Here is a 22,589-nt window from a genome sequence, read left to right on the forward strand (position 1 = left end):
CCGGCCTTTTGAAGCAATTCCACGCTTTTATCGACACCAGGCTGTTCATGCCGCTGTGACACACAAATCACACTACCAAAGTAGCAACAGACTCAGAAAGGCTTCATAAAACGCTGTAAACCTGAGGACGTCGACACTTAAAAAAAAAAAAAATGCTACCGAAATACTCGGAAATGGTTGCAATTAAGCTGCTGCAGACGCAAGAGGCACAACGCAGTCAGGGAGACAGGCACGTGAGCGCCGTCTGCAGGGAGCAGCCCCCAGGGCCTCGGGCAAGGGCCAGGAGCAGGGTGCCACACAGCGGCCCCCCAAGCCACCCCAGTCCAGGGACCAGAGGCACCTCATCCACCCCCGGGGTCTCGGCCTTGAGAACCAGTTCCCATGGAGATGTTACCAGCACCCGGACAGGCACAGAGGCCCCTCTCGGCCAGGCCCCTGCTGGGGGCTAGGGACCCGGGGGGGGGGAGGGGGCAGGCACAGGGGAGGAGACCGAGGGCGCTGCCCTCACAGGGTACAGGGAGATTCACCAAAGTCACACGGAGCTAGTATGAGCATGGGGTGCGGTGCCAACACCTGTGGCCCCCAGCCAGGTCCCGGGGAGAGGGCATGGTACCTGAGCTGAGCTGCTGGGGCTGGGGAGCAGGGAGCTTGCGGGGGGTGGGGGTGGGGGCAGCAGGAGGACAGGAAGCCTTGGCAGCAGACCCTACACAGCTGCACCCTGAGAAGCCGCTTCCCACAGGCCACATTTGGTCAGCACAAGGAACCCCCGTGTGCAATCCCATCCCCCTTCAGGACCAGGAACTAAGACCAAAGTTAAGATGCCTTCTGGAACATTCTTTTTTTTTTTTTTAATTTTTTATTTATTTATGATAGTCTCACACACAGAGAGAGAGAGAGGGGCAGAGACACAGGCAGAGGGAGAAGCAGGCTCCATGCACCGGGAGCCTGATGTGGGATTTGATCCCGGGTCTCCAGGATCGCGCCCTGGGCCAAAGGCAGGCGCCAAACCGCTGCGCCACCCAGGGATCCCTGGAACATTCTTTCCCTTGAATGAACCACTGCTGTGCCTGATGCCAGCCATGATGACTACTGCCCTAGGGCTCTCAGGAGTGGGTTGTGGCAAAGAGGTGGACACAGGGGAGGGTGGATGGCAGGGGACGGGGGTGCTGGGGCTGTGGCATGGAGAACCCCAAGCCACCCCCTCAGCCAGGGGCTGCTACCCTCACGTTCCCACTGCCGTCTCCCTCGCCTCCCTCCAAGCCAGCCCCCGCTCTGGGCACTGGCCGGGACCAGCTGCCTCCCTGGGCTCCCAGGCCACTTCCCAAGTCACCCTCCCCGTGACCCTCGCTGGCCGCCACAAGCACAGGCTTTGCCCCAGGTGGCCCGAGGCCACCCCCTCCTCAGGCAGGGCCATGGCTGAAGCTCTACCTGCCTCTGGCTGGTGCATGCCAGGACTCAGCAGTGGCTCCTTTTATTTGTTTTGTTCTGTTTTAAAGAAAAGGTGGTTTTCTCGCTTTCTGATCCCTCCGGCTGGTGGACGTGGGCCAACACGTGGGCATCCGCGGAGGGGCTGAGTGTTCCCACGCCCACTCCGGCAGTCAGCACTCTCCTGCTGCTGCTCCCAGGGAGCCTCTGGGGCCTTCACTGCTGGGCCAGGAGTCCACAGAAAGGATGGAAGAACCCAGGAAATTTCCACCAGCGGAGGGAGCAGCAGCCAGTGCTGAAGGGTCGGGGCGCCATCTAGTGGCGCTTGTGGGAGCCGCGTGGGGCCAGGACTGGGATGTGGCCTTGGGGAGGGGGGACAGACACACAGACACCCCCTCCCTCCACTGCCAGCCCCAGGGGGAGGGGGCAGCACTAGGAACCTTGCAGACCAGTGAGCTGGGACCACAGCACACACACTCATACATCACACACACGACGCACACTTACACGTATACACATGAACTCACACGCACATCCATGTGTACTCCTACACCTACACAAACACATGTGCACACACACACATACTTTCATATACACGCACACACACAAATACATTCACACATACTCTCACATTCATGTGCAAACACACGTGCACACGTGCACACGTGCACACAGCCCCAGCCTGTGGACTGTATGGGGAGCCAGAGGCTCCTCACCTGCACTCAGCCTGCCACGGCCCCCAGGGAAGGGACACATACACCTCACCCCACAAGCCTCACCACCAGGCCCTGCTCACAGATGTGGGGCCGGGGCAGAGAGCAGCCGTCTCCAGGGGCCTGTACAGGGGTCTCCACAGAGCTGCAGCCTGACCAGGTCATGGGGGGAGGGGGGGAACGGGGTCACAGAGCCATCCCTGCGACCTCCTGGGCAGCACTGGGGTGACACTGCCTACCAGAACCTGCCTCCACTCATGTGCTCAGGACCACACGGGGGCTGAGATTCAGGCCTTTGTGCAATGGTCATCACCAACCCCATCAATCTCTCTCCAAATTTTACCTGGAAGGTAAATCTCTCCGAGCTAGAGGTTTCGATGATCAAGAGCCTCTGCACAGCCACAGACCACAGAGACAAGTGGAATGAAAGCAAGAAGCCGGTGGAATTCTCACAGGATCTCAGCAGACTGACGAGGTAACAATGTGGCACAACACAAAGGTCAGAGGGCCTGTGGCCAGCAGGGTAACGGCCCCAAAGACCCACGTCTTAATCACCAGAACTGCTAAGTATGTCACCTCATAGTAAAGGGACTTAGCAGGTGGGATTAAGTGAAGGCCCCAAGGTGGGGGTGACCCTGGGTTCCGTGGAGGAGGGGCCGCAGGCTGGGGAGCCAGCGCCTCTGGAAGCGGAAAAAGGCCCTGGGGGGACCCGCCCTGTTCAGGCCTGTGTTTAGCCTCAGTGAGACCAGAGTCAGACTCCTGACCTCCAGAAACGTCAGAGAACATGTGTGTTGTGTTAAGCCTCTAGTCTGTGGTCACTGCTACGGCAGCCCCGGGAAACGCCTACGAAGCCCCTGCCCTGTTCGTCCCCAGTGCTTCTGCACCCCCCGCAAGGGAGGAGCCCACTGCCAGGTTACAGGGCTGGGGCTCCACTCCGTCCACCTCCGAGGGGAGGGAAGGGTGGTCACATAGCCACCACCTGCTCAGGGAGACCTGGCTTCCCACCTGGGGCCTCCTTCTCAGAATGCCACACCCCCCCTCCCCCCCCCCCCCCCCCCGCCCAGCAAAGGGCTCTAGGATGTCCCAGAGACTTAGAGGGAGCAGGGGTGGCTTTCCCTCATGCCTGTGGGGGTCAGCTGTCCACTGGGACACCAAGGTAAATGGCACCTTAGCCAGGGTCTACCTGGGTCCCCAGCTAGGTGGGGGCCTCCCTGCCGCCCCATCTCAACACACAAAGGCCTGGGCTGAGCTCCTGAGTGCCACAGTCTCCCGGGGCTCCTGCCTCCCCTGAGCTGCAATGATTACTGTAACAGAACCTTCTAAGACAGCTGGGAAGAGGCAAGGAGATGTAAAGGCCCAGCTCAGAAATCTCTGCTGGAAACAGAGCAAAGGCGGCCTGCACAGAAGGCAGCTCCCGGCTGTCCCAGCAGCAGAAGCTGGTGTGTAGCGGGTGGTCAGCTCAGAGATTCCAGAACGCGGAACGCATGGAACGTTCAACCCCGCCTGCAGGGCCCATCCATTGCTCTCAGAGGGGCCTTCCAGGCACTTGCCCACTCCAGCCCTGCAAACCAGCAGGGGGCAGGCTGCTAACAGGGGAGGTTCGAGGGACGTTCAGGGCCCATGGCCCTAGGGACAGACCCCACACAACGACACTCTGAGGGTGCCACCCCCACAGGTGAGAGCAAGAAGCTCATTTCTGGAGATGCGCATCCTTCCATCAGCAACCGAGGCTGCCCCTGAGGCCAACAGGGGCGAGGCCAACAGATCTCAAGCAGCCAGCACCCCTCAGCTATTGCCTGCTTGGCCATAGGCCCCACCATATCCCCAAGGGGCCACCCAAAGGCACCCCCAGGCCTGCCTGGCCCCCATGAGCCCGTCCACAGCCCCTCCCCATGGCCTGGCCACAGGCCGAACGCTCACCAGGACTTGGGCTCCCCGAAGTGCAGGTAGTTGATGCTGTACAGGTCCATGTCCTCCGTGTGCCAGGCGAAGGTGGTCTTCCACATGCCGAAGTATAGATAGGGGGTGTTGACGCCCTCAATGATGGTGCCACACTCACGCTCCACCATGTCCAGGATGGTCCGCAGGCTCCCGATGTTCCACTGGGCCACATCCTGCAGGGCGGCGCAAGCACACGGTTGGCGGCCGGCCACCCCAGGGCCCTGGCCAACCCCAGGGGCAGGAGCACAGGAAGGCCAGGGGGCAGCCCCACAGAGGGCCGAGGGCTAGTGGTCAGTCCCAAACCTGCTGGCCCCAGCCTCTGAAACCCACCCTGAGACACCGGCTCCTCGCCCTGGGCCAGGCAGTCGGGCAGGACTTTCTCCGGATTCCACACTGAGCTGTGCATTAATCACAGGCAGTGAAGGCCATGCTGTGAAGGCTGAGGTTTGGTCATGAATAATTAACGTGCCTCAAAGTCAATGACACGGAAGGAGGAAGACAATCGTGGAGTGGAGCTAGCTCAGCAAAGGTGCCAAACAGCCCTTCTGGCACCTTCTGCCAGAGGAGACAGGGACAGCTTTCGGAACCAGGCAAATGAGGCCAGAACGCCTGCCCCCGCTCAACTCACCTATTCCTAATGCCACAAACAGGTCCCATCTTGTCATGAGAGCTCATAAAATACACACCAATCACTTTCTGGCCCCTGGAGAACCCTCCCAGCCTGCCGAGATGCTTAGTGAGCATCAGCAGTCTCTCCGTCCCAAGCCCACGCAGCCCCACCTCCCACTTGTACCCTCCATGTCACAGGTCCCTGAACCAGCGGTTGGTCCTGGCAAGGCGAGCCCTAGCAGAAGCCCGGACACAAGCACAAGTCACAATAAACCAAGGAACACAAAAACAGATAAATTGGATTTCATCTAAGTCAAAACTCCTGTGCTTTAAAAAAAACAGCATCAAGAAAGCGAAGGAGAGAATTCATGGCACCGGAGAAAATACACACGGTCACCTACCAAGTAAGAGACTTGTCTCCTCTCTGAAGATCTCTTGTAACCACAACAGGAGGGCAGCCCGGGTGGCTCAGCGGTTTAGCACCGCCTTCAGCCCAGGGCCTGATCCTGGAGACTGGGATCGAGTCCCACGTCGGGGACTGCATAGAGCCTGCTTCTCCCTCTGCTGTGTCTCTGCCTCTTTCTTTCTCTGTCTCTCTCTGCCTCTCATGAATAAATAAAATCTTAAAACACACACACACACACACACACACACACACACAACAAGAAAACAAATAACCCAATTAAAAAATGGGGAAAGAGTCTAAATGGATGTTTCTCCACAACAAGATGTACCCGGATCACAAGCACGTGAAAAGATGCTCAACATCATTAACCAGCAGGAAACCTATCAAAACCCCAGTGCCACACCACTTCACACCTGCTATGACAACAGGCAGGGGCTAAAAGGCCACAGGTATCCATGAGGACGGGGAGGAAACCGGGCCCTGGGACACTCTCTGCTGGGGACGGGAAACAGGGCGACCTCCGTGGGAAAGCACAGGCAGGTCCTCAAGGTAAACGTTCATGGCCAAAAAGTGGAAACAATCCAAGTGAACGGATAATGCAATGTGCCCCCCATGCGTGGGCACGTCACTGGGCGTGAATAGGAGCAAGGGGCCAACATGCACTGCACCAGGACAGATCTTGAGCCCACGATGCTCAAGGAGGGAACCAGACACAGGAGGCCCCATGGTGTGTGATTCCACACGTGTGACACGTCCAGGACGGGCTTCTCCACAGATGGGAAGGGGGCTTGCGGGGGCCGCCAAGGGGACAGGGAATGACTGCTGATGGGGATGGGACTCCTTTTGGGGCTCATGGAATGTTCTGGAATTGGTTGTGGTGATGGCTGCACAGCTCAGTGAAATTCAGTAGAAACCACTGAATTGTATGCTTTACGTGGGGGAAATGTGTGGTCCCAATAATGCTTTCTTTCAAAAAGGCACAGTAAGTCAGACAATGGACAAACGAGCCAACAAGCCCCACTAGTGCTAACTCTGTAGAACTCCATGGAAAAGAACAGCTCATTTGACAAACAGGCACGTGACTTCACACTCATCTCAAACACAACACAAGAACTTTAGCTCTTCCAACCCGTCAGCTGTCAGGTTGGATTCGCTTCCTAGAAGTCATGATTCAGAGTCCAGGAAGCAGACGGGCCGTGGGCTGGCACGGGCTGGCCAGCACTGGCCCACGAGCACCAAGCTTCGTCCCAACTGTGGTCAGGAGCACAGAGGGCCCGGACTGGACACGGAGAGTGGGATGGGGACGGGGACAAGGCTCCCAGCCACTGAGCTCCACGGTCCCCACCTGAAGACAGGAGGAGGACAGAATGTCACAAACATCAAGAGTAACACTCCCACAGTGCTCTCAGAGAGCAGGAGGGGGAGTACACACGGCGGCCTGCATGGGGAGGGGGCTCAAAGGGGGCTTGGGAAGCCAGGTCCCTCTTGTGGGGCCAGGAGGCCTCGAAGCTAGCAAAGAAATGGGGAGCAGAGGCAGCGCTGGTGTCTGGAGGCTGCACATAGGACCAGCAGCCTCCCCCCACGTGGATGGACCCAGACGGACCCCACAAAGCCCAAGGACACAGCCCCCCGATCCCCCATGCAGTCTGCGCCTTGAGTCTGGCACAAGGGCAAGCACCTCATGCTGCCAAATGCTCCTATAACCATAAATGGGGTAACTACTCACAGTCCTGGAAAGTCTGAGGCCCAGTGATGGGTGAGCTGCACCCCAGCTGAGGCGTGTCAGGGGCAGCCTGGGAGATGGGGCTCCCCCTCCTGTTAAATGTGTGTGTGTGCCCACAGGGCCTCTGGGACCCCGTCCTCCTGCCCTTGCCACATGCAGGGGGTGCATGCAGCTCTGCTCTCAGGAGGAGGAGGCCTGGCCACTGCTCTGGGATCAAGGCCACGTGGATGAGCTCAGGGAGAAGCCGAACCTTCCTCGTCCAGGACACCCTTCCTGGAGGACAGCCACACACCTGCAGTACCCCTTCACATGGATGGAGAAACTGAGGTCCAGGAAGGAGGCAGGGCCAGGAGTAAGCTTCATCTCTGACCTGCTGGGTTCTTGGGGGCGAGCTCCCTCTGAGCCTGATGCACCCCCCTCAGCGGAACAAACCTGCCCACAGCAGGAGCCAGGACCCTCTAGCTGCAAGGCCAGCGGGCTGCAGAGCAGACGGGCTCCCCCAGCTGGGCGAACTGCTGAGACCCATGCAATAGTCATACCTTTCCAACACCTTTCAGGAAACACAAGTCACTGCCTGTCCTAATGGGTGCAGGAGGCTCCTGACCCTTCTGGGGGCGGGGGTTTACCACCCACCCAAGCCCAGCACTCAGGAGGCACCCCCAGCTGCTCTCACAAGGAGCAGGGCTGAGTGCATAGAGTATTCCAGCAAGAGATGACCTGCAGGGTGACGGTTCAGGGCAGGGAGCAGAGATAGCAGCTGAGGGGCTGCCCAGAGAGAGCCCAGAGCACAACACGCACAGGAGAGAGTCAGGCTGAAGAGCTCAGAAATCAACCCATCTTCACAGATCCATCCCAGGGTTACCGGGGGCCCCATATAGTAATTAACCATCCCCTAAAAAGCATGGATCCCACTCAAACCTCCATCCGCTGAACAGCAGCATGTCTGTGGGGCCTCCACGCTACGTCTCCACCAGTGTCTGGTCTACACCCCTGGACCAGCCAAGGCCAGCATGAGGCCTCAGGGCTGAGGAGCGAGCAAGGGCCCCCTCCGTTGCCCCCAGTACCCCCAGGACCCTCCCAGCCCAGCAAAGGGGCTAGAGCTCAGGGCATCGGGGTTCCCTAAAGACAGAGTGATAGGAATTGGAGAGGAAAAGCACTAGATTGTGGATGAGGAGGCCCCTGGGAGAAGGGAGGAAATGCTCGATGTCAGCGTCATATTCGAAGACCGCTCTGTGATGGGGCTTAGGTCACCTGCAGGCTACCTGAGCTCAGATCAGGGTGGGAGGGGTGGACAGTTTCGTAGGAAAGATTCTGTGAATTGGGGTGCCTGGGTGGCTTAGTCGATTAAGTGTCTGCCTTTGGCTCAGGTCATAAGATCGAGTCTGTGTGGGGAAGCTCTGTTCAGCGAGGAGCCTGCTTCTCCCTCTCCTCCCCACTCATGCTTGCTGTAGCTATCTCAGTCTCTCAAATAAAAATAAAACAATAAAATAAAACAATAATAAAATAATAAAATAAAACAAAACAAAACAAAATAAAATAGGATTCTGCAAATCAAAAACACACGCAGAGTCCTCCTTTCTTTACCCTGGGACTCGGCACGTGGTTGTACCAGAGCCCACGGCACTGCACCATCCCTGTTCAAGATCAAGTCCCCTTCGCAAACCTTTCCCTCCACCGTTTCCCAGGCAACGGCATCCCTCACTCCCCACAGAACCTCTCGGGGCCCCAGGTACTCACATCATCGTACAGAGAGCCGCTGATGTCAGCCCCATAGATGGGAGACACGAAGGTGAGGTTCTTCCAATACTTGCGTTCCAGGTCATCGAAGTCCTGGTGCCGTGGGGTACAGTACCTGGCGAATGAACAGCACGGTGAACGTGGCCGCTCTATCCCCACCTTGGGGCACAGCCCGGAGAACAGAGAAACACTGGGAGAGCGTTTACTTGGGACTGAGGAGGTGCGGGATGGGCAGGAGGCCCCCTGGAAGCACACCCACTCATCCCATCTTGCCGGCCACCAGGGCCTGGGGCACCCAAGTCAGAACACACCCCAGGGACAGCAGGAGCAGGGGAGGGACGCAGGTTCCGAGGGTTCTCAGCAGGACGTCCCTCTGCTCTACAGCACTCACCGGAGGCCGGGCAGGTGTCAGGGGCCGGGGTGGCAGAAGGCAGACACCCCGGCCTGGTGGGATGCTTATGCTTGAGTGTGAAGGGACGGCCGGAAAGGCACAAATTTCGGCAAGTGAGGGACGCGTGGGGTAACACGGAACAAGGAATGAACGGCAGAGGTGTGTGCCCAAGTGAGCCCGAGTGCGTGTGCCATGCATGCTCACAAATGCACTGGAGTGCAAGGGAATGTGCGTGAGTGTGCCCATGTGTGCGGGGCACTGAACCGAGGGACGTCACCTGAGGACACGTGTCAGGGAGCCCTTCCCCAAGGAGGTGCCATGGGGCCTGAGATGTCACAGGAGGCTGCCAGGAAGTACTCCAGGGACGGGAGACAAGGGAAGTGCCCACTGCGTCCCAGGGCCAGGAGCCGCGGCCGAGGGCGCCGCTTCGGGGGCAGGGAGGCCCTCAAGGTGTGCTTCCACCCCAGAGACGGGCTTCGGGGGCCCCCCACCCCCCGCCTCACTCCCAGCCACATACTTCTCACTGTTGGCCAGGCGGCGGTACTCCCCGACCGTCATGGCCTTCTTCTGGATGTTGTACTGTGTGAAGAGGCCTGACTGGCCCGTCACCACCTGCTGGATGGGGGCCGGGATGACCACGTCGTCGATGTCATCGTACGTCTGCCTGGGCTTCCACTCCTTTGGGGGGATGATCTGCGAGATGAGAGGGGAGTCAGCGGCGCCCCCATACGGGACACGCCGTCCTCCCCCAGGAGACGGGCAGTAGCTTCCTAGGACTGTGTCCGGGCCCCACACCGCAGAACACCAGGAGCCACCAGGGCACACTTTCTCAAACTCCCAGGTGACCCATGCGGGGCCACAGGCACTGCCCCCCGTCGGGCCCTCTGAGCTCAGCGTGGGCTCAGAAAGCTGGGAGCGGTCCCCCCCGGAACCCAGGGGCCAGCCCCCATGCACACGTGCGTGATCACGAGGTGAGTAAACAGGTGGGCTGCACGGGGCTCCCACTCTCTTGCTTGGGCAGGTACTCTGCTGCTGCACCCCCCACCACAGAAGACAGTGCTATGAGCCTGGTTCGAGACCACCCGGGCCAGGCTGGGGGCCGAGACACCCACCAGGGCCAAGCACAGCCCTGGGTGCTGGGGGCAGGGTGGGGAGCACCAGAAAACAGAGACCCGTGAGGGGCTGCCGCCGTGGGAGTGAGCAGATGCCAAGACTCCGTAAGGGGCAAGGAAACAGCAGGCAGGGCACAAGTCCTAGGTGCAAAGACAGAGAAGGGCTGGTGCAGCACCAGAGGCAGGAGAGTAAGGATGCCACAAAGCCGAGGGGACAAGACCTGAGAAGGCCACCTCTGGCGACCACCCCACCCCCCCGCCCCTCACCAGGAGAGCACCTGGAGGGCCTGCAGGCGGCGAGGTGGGGGGGGGGGACTGGGTCTGTGCCCAGCTTACCAACTGGCCTCTGGCCCTCCTGCTTCCCCTCCTCTGCTGGGCATGGCCGGGGCCTCCCAGGTCCCAGGCTGGCTTCTGTGACAGCCCTGGGGACCCCCACGGGCTGAGCTCTACCAGTCCCCAGCAGGTGTCTGCAAACACCAGATCTCCCGCCAGGGCGCCCGGAGGCCACTCCACAGCTTTGGAAAGGGGCACTAAACCAGCCTGTCTTCAACATGTCATCCAAGACAGGGGAGGCCGAGACCTCACCCAGCTCAGGGTCAACGAGGGAAGACACCACCCCGATGCCCGAGTTTGTGGGCGGCTTCCAGAATGGCTAAAATTCATTTACCATCCCCAGGATTCCCCTCTACCCATCGGGGCAAGAATGTGTTTTGCTTGGCAACGAAAACAGTCTCTGGTTGTCAGTTACCAAACAGAAAGGTGCTGCCTCCACCAGCAGCACTCCTGGATTTACTGACAGAGATAACCAGATAGCAACGGCAACAGGAGGAAGTCAGGGCTCCCACCCGGGGTGATCCTGCCCCCAGAGGACACTGGGCGATGTCTGGAGACAGCTGTGGCTGTCACGAATGGGGGCTCCTGGCACCGAGTGGGTGGGGCCAGGGATGCTGCGCGGGCCCCCCGGTGCCCAGGATGCCCGATGGGAACAGCCGCCTCACTGTCAGCAGTGCCCAGGCTGGGAACCCTGATTTTAGTTAAATGGGGACACGGCTGCTCAGTCAACGCTCTTTCCGGGGCCATCCCCTCTCCCTACTCTGCGGCCACAGCTGCAATAAGCAACTTGGGGTCCCCACGGGTGCTACGAGGCCTCCTGACAACGGGGTGCTGGGGCCACCCTGTCAGTTGGCGGTTTTCTTAGATTTCAAGTGAGAAATGTGAAGAGTCCGGTGACTAACACACTCGAAACCCAAAATGCAAAAAAATATAAAGGCAAAGGGCCTGTGGCTCCAGCTTGGGAGCCGCTCTCACAGGGGAGAGGGTTGTGGGCCGAAGGGCTCTCTCACCACGTGGGCGGCACCTCCTCTTTACAGAGAAGCCCACCCTTCCTCCTGCGGGAAAAGGACTCTGGATCTGCCCCCATCTGTGTTCGCCAGGGGGGCAGGGGAGCTCACCCAGCCAGTCCCATCAGAGGAAGCCTGTCCAGAAACCACGGCTGTGAAATGAACCAAACACATCACTCCCAAATTTTCGGCTCCCTCCTGAGAGCCTTCGGCTCCTCTGCTCACCTATCCCATCCCTCGCGGGCCCCACTGCACAAAGACCTCTGACAACCAAGGAAGGAAGCTTCCGGCATGCCCTAAGCAGGTTCTGAAAAAGGCACAGGATGGAGAGCCACTTCCAGCGGGTCTAGGACCCCAAACCCTTGGGAAAATCAGCATGCTGGACCTGAATAGCCATCCGCACCCAATTCCACTGGGCCCTACAGAGCTTTGGTGGGGGGTGAGGAATACAGCTCTGATGAAACTAGCCCTACCACCTCGCACTCGACACACAAAGAAGGGCGGTCAAGACCGGTGAGACCAGGGTGAGGGGCTGGCTCTGCAGAGCTGGCTCAAGCCAGCAGGACACCGTATCCCTTCTCCAAACAGGCCGGCAGCCCTGAGAGGAGCAGGGGTGGCCAAGGCCCCATTCGGTGCTTCCCAAGCCCCGCCTGTCCCCTCGGAGCAGCAGGGAGGCTGCCCAGGGACCTGAGGTCCCAGCACGCGGGCCCTGCCAGGTGTGAGAAGGGACGAGTGTGCACGCGTGGTCGCTGGGACTCTGCAATCGCCAACATCTATGAGCCTGTGCGGAGGTGCAGGTGCGACTGAACCCGTGCCCGCCCCATGCTGCCCCTCCGTCCCCGCACACACAGGAGACCACCAGTCACAGAAAGCAGCAAACAAAATCCCACTTAAGAAGCTGAAAAGGAGGGCGTGTGGGTGGCTCAGCCAGTGAAGCATCTGTCTTTGGCCCAGGTCATGATCCCGGGGGCCTGGGATGGAGCCCCACATCGGGCTCCCCGCTCACGGGGAGTCTCCATCTCCCTCTCCCTCTCCCTGCCCCACCGTGCTCATGCTCTCTCTCGCTCACTCTGTATCTCAAATAAATAAACAAAATATAAAAAATAAAACAAAATCTTTAGAAAAAAAAAAAAGCTGAAAAGGAGCACATAGAACAAAAGGCAGAGGAAAAACAGACCCAGGAAACTCCTGCCTCAGGAAACGTCCAGCCCAGTTTCCTTCGATCCAAATAAATCAGCAAAAAATGACTCCACTGGTGTGAGAGCTCCGAGCAGGAATGCTGGGGCTCAATGGAGAAGCACAGAGGCCAAGGAGGAGACGAGCCGGGAGGAGCAGAGGCAGGCAGAGGCCTGGGGGACCGGCTCGCGTGGACACGGAGCCCGCGGCCACCACAGCACCGCAAACAGAAAGCTCCAGAACCAGCCAGGGCCGGGGGCCAGCCAGGAGAGTGGAGCCTCAGACAGTGATAAAGAAGGGCCGAAGGGGGATGAGAGCCACGAGGCCTCAGGCCACCCCAGTCAGAGCCGAGCAGGACAGCACCTCGCGACACCTCCCAGCACCAGGGACAACCCGAACCAGAAACAGAAGGGCGGCTGCGTCCCAGGCAAAGCAGAAGCAGGCCAACGACATGAGACACGGCAGAGGAGGCCCCCCCCTCCACCCCTCAGAGCACCGGGGACCCCCCACAGCAGGGACCCTTGATGGGTCGGAACAGGCAGGAAACTGTCCCCCAACAATGGACGCAGGCTCGTCAGCCAGCCGGACAGAAAACTCAGAGGGTTTTTTTTTGTTGTTTGTTTAAAGATTATATTTATTTACTCATGAGAGAGGCAGAGACACAGGCAGAGGGACAGCAGGCTCCATGCAGGGAGCCCGACGTGGGACTCAATCCCAGGTCTCCAGGATCAGACCCTGGACCAAAGGCAGATGCCCAACTGCTGAGCCACCCGGGCATCCCCCAGCTGAAGGAGTTTAAAGGGAGAAGCAGGGACGCCTGGGGGCTCAGAGGTTGAGCTTAGGGCGTGACCCCGGGGTCCTGGGATTGAGCCTCACATCAGGCCCTCTGCTCAGTGGAAAGTCTGCTTCTCCCTGTGCCTCTCCCTCTGGATCTCCTGCCACTCGTGCAAGTGCACACACGCGCACACTCTCCCTGAAATAAATAAATAAAATCTTTAAAAATAAATAAAGGAAGCAGCAAAGCTAACAGGACGATGGGGGCTCTGGTTCCCGACTGTCCGCAGAGCAGGACGCTGTGTCCGTGCCAGCGCGTGTGCGTGAACAAAACCAGGAGGGAGCGGCGGGAAGCAGAGGCAGCAAGCGGCCTGCCCGCCAAGTGTCCTTAGGGTGAGTTCACAGGCATGACCACAGCCCGTGCAGGGACAGCCAGGGCCTCTGATGCTCCTAACAAAACCCCCCACACCAGGTAGGGGCAGGAAGGCAGGCCACGCCCCTCCCCACCACCACCAGGCGGCAGCAAACTCAGCCCGGGGCCAAGTCCCGCCCGCAGCCTGCTTTTGTGCAGCCCTCGAGCCAAGAATGTGGGGTGTTGTGTTTTTTTTTTTTTTTTCATTTTCAAATATGGTTAGGGAAAAAATAACAAAAGAAGAATGTTTTGGGACCAGTGAGAGTCCCAGGAAACGCACAGTTCAGCGTGTGTACTGGCACGCGGCCATGCCCACTGACTGGCTCAAGGGTGTCGCGGGTGACAGAGCTGAGTGGTGGGACAGAGACCACCCTGTCCGCAGAGCCAAAAACCCTTACTATCCAGCTCTTGGTGGAAAAAGTTCAGCGACCCCTCAGTTTAAAGAACAGAGAACTGGGCAGCCCCAGTGGCCCAGCGGTTTAGCGCCGCCTTCAGCCCAGGGCGCGATCCTAGAGACCCAGGATGGAGTCCCACGTCGGGTTCCCCGCGGGGAGCCTCCTTCTCCCTCTACCTGTGTCTCTGCCTCTCTCTGAGTGTCTCTAGTGAATAAATAAATAAAATCTTTAAAAAAAAAAAAAGAAAGAACAGAGAACCAGGCACCTTAGGTAACAAGACGGGCACACAGGCAGCCACGAGAACTCAGGACAAGCAGGTAACCAGCCTTCCAAACAATCGGGCGACCAGGGCCCTCGCGCAGCTTCCCGTTTATAGTAAAAGCAACACAGGCTGTGCTTGTCTGTTTGCTGTCACCACGCGCACACACGTCCGTGCACAGAAGTGACATGCCACGGAAGGAGACCCAGTTCACAGTGACCCGTTTCCCCGGAAGCCTTCCCCCCAACTCCCAACACCCTCCCGCTGCCACGATGCCCTAGGCACCTGTGCCCCCAGGGCCTGGCCCCAGCCATCGGCTCATTCCTGCACACCAGGCCTACGACAGAGCGCGGCACACGGGAAGAACTCCGTAACATGTGATGTCAATGACATCAGAGCAGCTCCATGGACACAGTCGTGGGCCCCCCTTCAGACACTGCCACGCCAGGCCGGGGGTCCCGGGGCCCAAGGGGGCCGAGCCGGTGGAAAGCGGCGCTGGGCCCAGGGCATCACCCACCTTGGCCAGGCCCGCCCGGTGGGCTCCCTGGGACTCGATGTAGGCCACGTATTTGTTGAAGTCCTTAAATTCCTCCATGGTTGGGCGAAACGTCATGATTTTACAGCTCGGGTTCTGAGCCCCATGATCCTCAGACCCCATGGCTGCCGCGGAGAGGCTGTCACACCTGCGAGGGGAGGACAAGAGAGCGTGAGCGCGTCAGTGTCGCCACCGTCCCGGACACGCTAAAAATACCCGGGCCTCGGCAAGACAAAGGCAGGGGGCCGCGCAGTGAAGCTGGGGCCGGAGAGGAGCCTGGGAGCAGACTCCATCTCTCCCCACTGGCACAAAAAACCGAAATGACTGCAACTAATTAAAAACAGAGGCGCCCTAGTTCTCCGAGCCAACGCAATACTGGAAGCCGGAGCACTAATTTCAAACCAGGGGCCCTGAGAAATAAAAGCTTTCCTTATCGGGGCCTTTTTATCTAGGTTCGCCGGCATCAGCTTCTACCCAATGCGTCTACTTCGGAGCCGGATACCCACACCGACAGCAGCCCGTGGCCGCCTTCCGAAGGTGAGTGAGGCTGCGTGTGAGGGCGTCTTGCGCGGTGCGGTCCCCCCAGCAGCAGGGGAACCCTGCCCCGGGCCCTGGCCTGGCAGCTGCCGGCGGAGCCCGGACACAGCTGAACGCTGGAGCGGCCCCCTCCTGTTCCGGGAGTTAATAAGGGGACCCGGTGAGGCAGTCGGTGGCCCACCCCAAGCAAGGAGGGACTTGGGGACCGACTCCGGGGCAGTGTCCCTATGGTCAGACTAAATTCTCCAAAACTGAAGATGGCCAGACTCCTCCACAATTTGGAAAAGGTCAGAACCCAAGTGCATACAGACCTGACAACCTGGAAGACAAGCAGCCGTCAAGAAAGCTCGGCAAAGAGAAAGGGGGGCAGGCAGTCCACCGTCCTGGACGGGGGCTTCGGGTCCCCCACACGCCGCAGCCTCCCCGGAGGCACTCCCCCGGGTGGGCGCTAGAGGGCAGCAGGAGCCCAGGAATCGCGCTAAGGCCGGCACTGTCTGCCGGGCAGGTTCTGGGAGCTCCAGGTACCCCTGCCAGGCCCTGCCCTCAGCACCCCATCCCCACCTGGGGTGGCGGAGCAGGAACCAGGGGGACAGTGCCAAGGCCATGCGCTGATGGCAGACTGCCCGCCGGCAAGGGCCCCTGTGGGTCCTGACACGGGGAGTCCTCACTGTCCTGGGCTGGGACCCCACCGTGGCCCTCTGCCCCGTGTGCACAGCAGTCCCAAGGCTTCTCCTTGAAGGGTAGCCACAAAGCCGGAGTGTGCATGGCAGGCCACAAAGGCCCATGACAGTGTGTGACAGCAGCTCCGGGTGGATCACAGGGAACCCGAAGGAAAACACAGCTTCATAAAGGGAAGGGGGTTGTCACGAACCTCCCTCCAAAGCAGCAGGCACCACAGGAGCCGGGCCACAGCCAGGCTGCCCACCCGGAGGCTGCCCCAGCGGAGGCCAGACCAGCCCCTGGGAGTGACCACCACGCCATCCCAACCCAGCCCCCTGCAGCCAGGCCCCAGGACCCGCATCCCCACCCAAGCCCCCAACCCACCTGCCCTCTCCCCTCCAGCCCAGATGCCACCACATGGGACTCACTTATTGGCTCTGTGGCTGGCAACAGGACACTGGGGGTCTGTCCTGGGGAGCTCATGGCCAGGGCGGGGGGATGGCCTTGACTCTCACTCTCCTGCAATGTTAGCTTTAGCGCAGACTGAGCTGGGCTGTCAGTTGTGGAGGGAGCCGTCAAAGGGCAGGGTGACTTCCCCAGGCAGGGACCTCAGATGAGACATGAGATACCAGCTCCAACTTGGGGAGGACAAGCCGCAGTTGGGGCTCATCGGCCTTCCTCTGCCCTCAGCCTACAGGCCAGCCTACACTCCTGCTAGCCCCCCACACCCCGCCACCCCCACCAGCCTCCCACCGCCCTGCTCCCACCCCCCGCCCAGAATTTTCCATACCCACCGCACAGTGTAGTGAGCCCTAGGGGGATGGATCCCACTGACCACCGATCCTTTGTGGATGAGCAACCCCGTCTGTGGCTGGACATGATCACCCTGGGGGTGGCCTCTGGTCCTAAGACTGGGAGTTAATAAGGGGACCTGGTGAGGCAGTGGGTGGCCCACCCCAAGCAGGGACGGGCTGCCCCTGGTCCTAAGCCCTCAGCCTGCCGTGGACAGTGCCCAGGCTGGGTGGCCACGGGCACATCAGCACTCAACAGTCCCCAGCCCTGTTGGATGTGACTGATGCGGTGACTTGTCCATTCCATGTGGTAATAAGCTCGTTGTGCGTAGCTCGCTCAGGCTACGGGGGAAATCGTGTGCCCAGGCCACACACAGGTAGGTGGCAGAGCCTGGTCCCCCGCCCAGCAGCTCCCATCCTTGACTTGGCTGGTCCTGGCCGGCTGGCTGCTTCTCCTCCCAGGCTAGCTCGCGGTAGCCTATGGGGGAGGGCGCACGGGCTCCTCGGAGCGCCTCAAGACAGGCTGCGTTGCTCCGAGGGGGGGCCGCCTCTGGCCTGTCCGCCGCCCAGGAACAATGGTGAGAGGTGGCATTATGTGGTACGCCCGCCAGCTCCCCAGGACCAGCTTGTCCCAGGCAGAGCCGGGACAGCCCAGGGTCCTGCCCACACGAGCTCCCTCACACATCAAAACTCACGATGCAGAGATGAGCTTTCATCTAGGAGGTGGGAAAAGCAGATGATAAGACAGCAGGTGGGTTTTTTGCACACGCGCGGCCGGCCAGACACGCTTTTTCTACTCCAACCACCAGCATCATCTAGATTCAGCTCGGCAGTGGATTATGTATGATTTTTCCTGTCTTATTTGTGCCTTTGAAATGAAGGTTTTGAGTAGGTAAATATAAAGAAGAAAATTAAAATGGCTTATAATCCCAACACTCCATACCCTTGACACGTCTTTTGAAGGAAGGCAAATAAAAATCATATGTGTACATACTTAAGAAATGAAAAAGGAATCTCACCGAACAGCAGCTCTGGGCCAACCTCCCAGTTTACTGGCAACACGGTGGGGGCAGAGGACCAAGCAAGACCCCCCTCCCCCGCCAAGGGAATGTGCAGGCCAGCCCAGAAAGACCAGGGTGCTCTTCACAGGTCTGTGCTGTGCCAAAAAGCGGGCACACTCACAATGTAATAATACAAAGATAAACATCCCAGTTAAAAAGTGGGCAAAGGACTAAACAGACATTTCTCCAAAGAAAATACACAGACGGCCAATAAGCACATGGAACAATGAGCCATCAGGGACACGCAAACCAGAGCCATGATGAGAGACGCTTCACCCACCAGGACGGCCGTAATCAAAGACAGCAACCAGTGTTGGTGAGGATGTGGAGAAATTAGAACCCTGACACCCCGGGGGGAGACGGGGGGATGGAAAGTGAGGCGGCTGCTGAGGGAAAGGGTCTGGGGGTTCCTTAAAAAGTTACACATAGTGGGCAGCCCGGGTGGCTCAGCGGTTTGGCGCCTGCCTTTCAGCCCAGGGCGTGATCCTGGAGACCCAGGATCGAGTCCCGCGTTGGGCTCCCTGCAGGGAGGCTGCTTCTCCCTCTGCCTGTGTCTCTGCCTCCCTCTCTCTCTGTCTCATGAATAAATAAATGAAATCTTAAAAAAAAAAAAAAAAAAGTTACACATAAAATTACCAGATGACCCAGCACTTCCACTCGCAGAAATATCCCCGAGAGGAATGAAAACACGCATCTGTGTTCACAGCAGCATTACCCACGTGGCCAAAAAGGTGGAAACAACCCAAGTGTCCATCGATGATCAGATGCACACAGTGTGTCCATCCACACACAGGAGCGTCCCTCAGCCTCCAACAGGAGCGAGGTGGCCACACGCGCTGCCCTGGGGATGGACCCTGAGGAGCCCACGACACTTGGGGAGGGAACCAGACACAGGAGGCCTCAGAGCAGTGTAGCCCAGGCCGAGGACTGGGGTTTCCTTATGGGGCGATGGAAATGTTCTGAACCTGACTGTGGTGAGAGCCACATGACTCTGGGAATGCACTAGAGACCATGGAACCGGAGGCGCTAGGTGGGCAAAGCGTAGGTGTGAATCTAGCTCAGTGAGGCTGCTACCATCACCACCCCCTGCAGAGAGAGAGAGAGAGGTGGGTGGAGGGCGGCAAGAAGGAAAGGGGAAGAAAGTTCTGCCCCCGGAGACACGAGAGCAGGCTCTGCTCCAGTACAACACGCCCAGAGACATCAGCGCCCTGTGCGCGGAAGCAGCACAGGCTTCGTGGAGACATGTGGGGACAAGTGGGGAGATCTGAACAGGGCGGATGTCAGGTGACACCAGGAAACGGTGGTGCATGTTTAGGATGCCGCTGTGTCCCTTAGGGGCGCGGCCGAGAGGCCTGTGATGCACTTTGTGATGCTTTGTTGGAACACGTGCATGTGCGTGAATATGGCAAAAGTGAGTGCGGCAGACGTGAGGGCTCGCTGCGCACCGGGCCCCTCCCACGTGGGCTCCCACTGGGGCTTGCACCCCACCCCACTGGCCCCCTGAACTGCGGCCATACACACCCTCTCCTGGAGACCCCATTCTCTCTGTCTCCTGTGCCGGGAAGGGGAGGACCATCCCTCTGGTGAGAAAGGTGCACTGCTGGGGGAGCAAGGACGGGATTTCACCTTCAACCAGCTGGATTTGTTTCCATTCCACAAAACAACACAAAATTCCCCACGCTCATCAGCCTCGAAGGCACAAAGCTGGCAGGCGTCACTCCCTGCACAGCCCTTGCAGACCCGGCACAGGGCCTCGAGCAGCCCACCCACCTGCCCTGGGGCACGGGGGTTGGGGATCCTCCTCCACCCGCCTGCCCTGGGGTATGGGTGCTGGGGATCCTCCTCTACCTGCCCGCCCTGGGGCACGGGTGTTGGGGATCCTCCTTTACCTGCCTGACCTGGGGTACAGGTGCTGGGAATCCTCCTCCACCTGCCCGCCCTGGGGTACGGGTGCTGGGAATCCTTTACCTGCCTGCCCTGGGGTATGGGTGCTGGGGCTCCTCCTCTACCCGCCTGCCCTGGGGCACGGGTGCTGGGGCTCCTCCTTGGCCGAGCAAACACCAGGGCTGGCCAGGAAACACAAGGTTGGCTGTAAGCTCTGGAGCCGGAAGAGCCACGTCAGGGACTGACACCAGCACAGAATGGCGAGCAGGAATCTCAGTCAGGTAAGGTCAGCGTAGTCACGTGACCGAGAGCACCAGGTGGCAGGGGTCCGTTTAGACAGAAATTTGATATTGAACACGAGTGGGGCACCAGTCACACCGAGGTCTGGGGCAAGAGAAAATTCTAGGCAGAGGGAAGGATCCTGGCAGCGGCAGGGAAGGGGTGAGTGGACGGCCAGGCGCAGCAGGGGCCACGGGGCGGGGCGTGCGCTGCTCTGGGTTGACCAGGAAGCCACCGGGAGTTTAGGGCAAGGACACAGATCCCATGTACATCCTGAAAAGGCCCTGCTGGCTGTGGGCAACAGACTACAGGCAGGGCTGGCCTCATGGGAGCAAGACCCCGGCAGTCAGCCCCGACCCAGTCACCCCTAGCTTAACGCTTGGCTGTGGCTCTCTTGAATTTCTCAATTTAAAAAAAAAAAAAAAAAAAAAAGATTTCATTTATTTATTCATGAAAGCGACAGAGAGAGAGGCAGAGACACAGGCAGAGAGAGAAGCAGGCTCCACGTGGGGAGCCCGATGCAGGACTTGATCCCAGGATCATGACCTGACCCGAAGGGAGACGTTTAGTCACCCACCCCCCCCCAGGGGCCCCAATTTCTTCCATTTTAGAATGAGGGGCATTGGGGTTTCACTTTCTCTGGGGCCCTGCAGGCTCTGCAGTCGGGCCTGGCTGCGGAGGGCCAGCGTGGGAGCTGGCAGGCAAGAGCAGATCTAGGGACAATAGCGATGAGAAGGAGAATGGATGCATTTTGAGGACAGAGGCAACAAAACTTGCCAAGAGTGAGGAAGGAGGAGCCGAGTGCAGGGACGGAGGAGATGGGGGGACGGGGGCGAGGTGGGTGGGAGAGGTTGGTTTGGACAAGATTGTGGTGAGCAGTAGAATGCCCGCCCCCCAGACATCCATGTCCTAATGCCCGGGATCAACGGCTGTGCCCCCTTCCACGGCAAAAGGGATTTTGCAGGAGAGATGAATTAAGGACCCTGAGATGGGGATGATCCTGGATCCTCACAAGAGGGAGAGAGGAGAGACCCAACGTGGGGACAGAGGCTGGACAGATGCCAGGAAGCCACCCCAAGCCAGGGAAAGCGGGCAGTCCTCTGAAGCTGGAAAAAAAATCACAAAAATCAGTTCTGCCCAGACATCTCCAGAAGGAGCCAATCAATGCCTTGATTTTAGCCGGTAGGCCTCACTCAGACTCCGTGGCCTCCCAGGAGTGGGAGAGAAAAGAGTCACCAGGTTCACGCCATTGGTTCCAGCGGCCAGAGAAGCTCACACGAGATCAGGCGAGCGTGTCTCTGAGAAGCTCTTCAGGATTTCCGTGCATGTGACCCCCACCCCGGCCCCGTGAGACCCCCTCGGCTGTGGGAGCCATGGCCACCTCACACGTGGGCCCGCTGGAGCCCTCCTCTCCTCGGCCTGCTCGACGTGCCGCCACGCGCTCGGCACACAGGAGGCGCAGGCCTGGGCCAGGCTGGGGGCCCCCGTCTCCCATCCTGGCCGCTCCCCCAGGCCTGAGCCAGGCCCCACCACCTGTGCAGAGACCCGGCGGCCCCTGAAGCCCCAGCCAGCTGGGGGGTCCACTGGGTTTAGTCTTTAACAGGAAGGGCGGCCTCTTGGCGGGTTCCCTGGCTATGACCAACCTCGACCCAGCCCACAAAACCTCCAACAGCAGAAGAAAGCATCCTCTCTCTGCTCCTCATTCTGAGGCTAAGAGCAGGCAACTGCACGTGCCAACGGGCACTGACGTTACCACTCCAAGGGGCTGAACTGCAAGCATGGCGATTACATCTCAATACAGTTATTGATTTTCTAAAGGTCATTTGTCTCCTGACTTGATGCCCTCCCAGCCGCCTGCAGCCCATCCACCATCTAGGAGCCCGGCTGTCCCAGGCTGTCGCAGGCAGCTCCTCCCACATCTGGAAGAGGAACAAGTCGGCCCAGGGATGTGTCACAAGAGCAGAGGCTCTGGGCCGGGCGACCGGCGCTGCCTGCTTGGGTCTGGGCCACTCTCCGGGTCATGATCGCCTGGGCCCAGGGAAGCCCTCCTGGGCGGCTACACTGCACTGTCACCTGACCCAGGAGGGGCAGGGACTTGTGCATGGGGCGGGGGTAGGGGGGAGCGCAGAACCCTCTGAACTACTGGGGGGCACTACACCCCCACAGCTGCCACCTCCCCAGCAGCAGAGGCTCTCCCTGCATCTAGACTCCAACCCTGGGCAGAAGCACCCCCCCATCCTGAAAGTAGGGGTTCCCGAGCCACAAGGGCTGCCCCAGAGCGTGGGTGAGAAACACCGAGGGATGGGTCTCCCACAGCCAGGTGACAGCCAGGACGGGGCTAGCACACACCCTGGGAACGAGGATCAGGGTCGAGATGACCGCCCCTACCCAGCAGTCAGCCCGGTTTTCTGACAAGTGGGCTCAGAGAC

At 59.5% G+C, this 22,589-nt stretch overlaps 1 protein-coding gene and 1 long non-coding RNA gene across 2 annotated transcripts in view; one reads left to right on the forward strand and one right to left on the reverse strand.

Annotated features, from left to right (window-relative positions):
* The window catches only part of KDM4B (lysine demethylase 4B), a 137,258-nt gene that overhangs the window by 73,473 nt on the left and 41,196 nt on the right, over nucleotides 1-22,589 (reverse strand). The window contains 4 exon segments of the mRNA XM_077860372.1: nucleotides 4,059-4,252; nucleotides 8,555-8,669; nucleotides 9,463-9,638; nucleotides 14,931-15,096. Coding sequence (XP_077716498.1) covers nucleotides 4,059-4,252; nucleotides 8,555-8,669; nucleotides 9,463-9,638; nucleotides 14,931-15,071 — 626 coding nt within the window. The 5' untranslated portion in view covers nucleotides 15,072-15,096.
* On the forward strand, nucleotides 3,529-5,648 carry LOC144290797 (uncharacterized). The gene is made up of 2 exons (XR_013358335.1): nucleotides 3,529-3,813; nucleotides 4,887-5,648. It is a non-coding gene; the product is annotated as an uncharacterized LOC144290797 (long non-coding RNA).

This window comes from Canis aureus, chromosome 19 (genome assembly GCF_053574225.1).
Source record: "Canis aureus isolate CA01 chromosome 19, VMU_Caureus_v.1.0, whole genome shotgun sequence".
Lineage (NCBI taxonomy): Eukaryota > Metazoa > Chordata > Mammalia > Carnivora > Canidae > Canis > Canis aureus.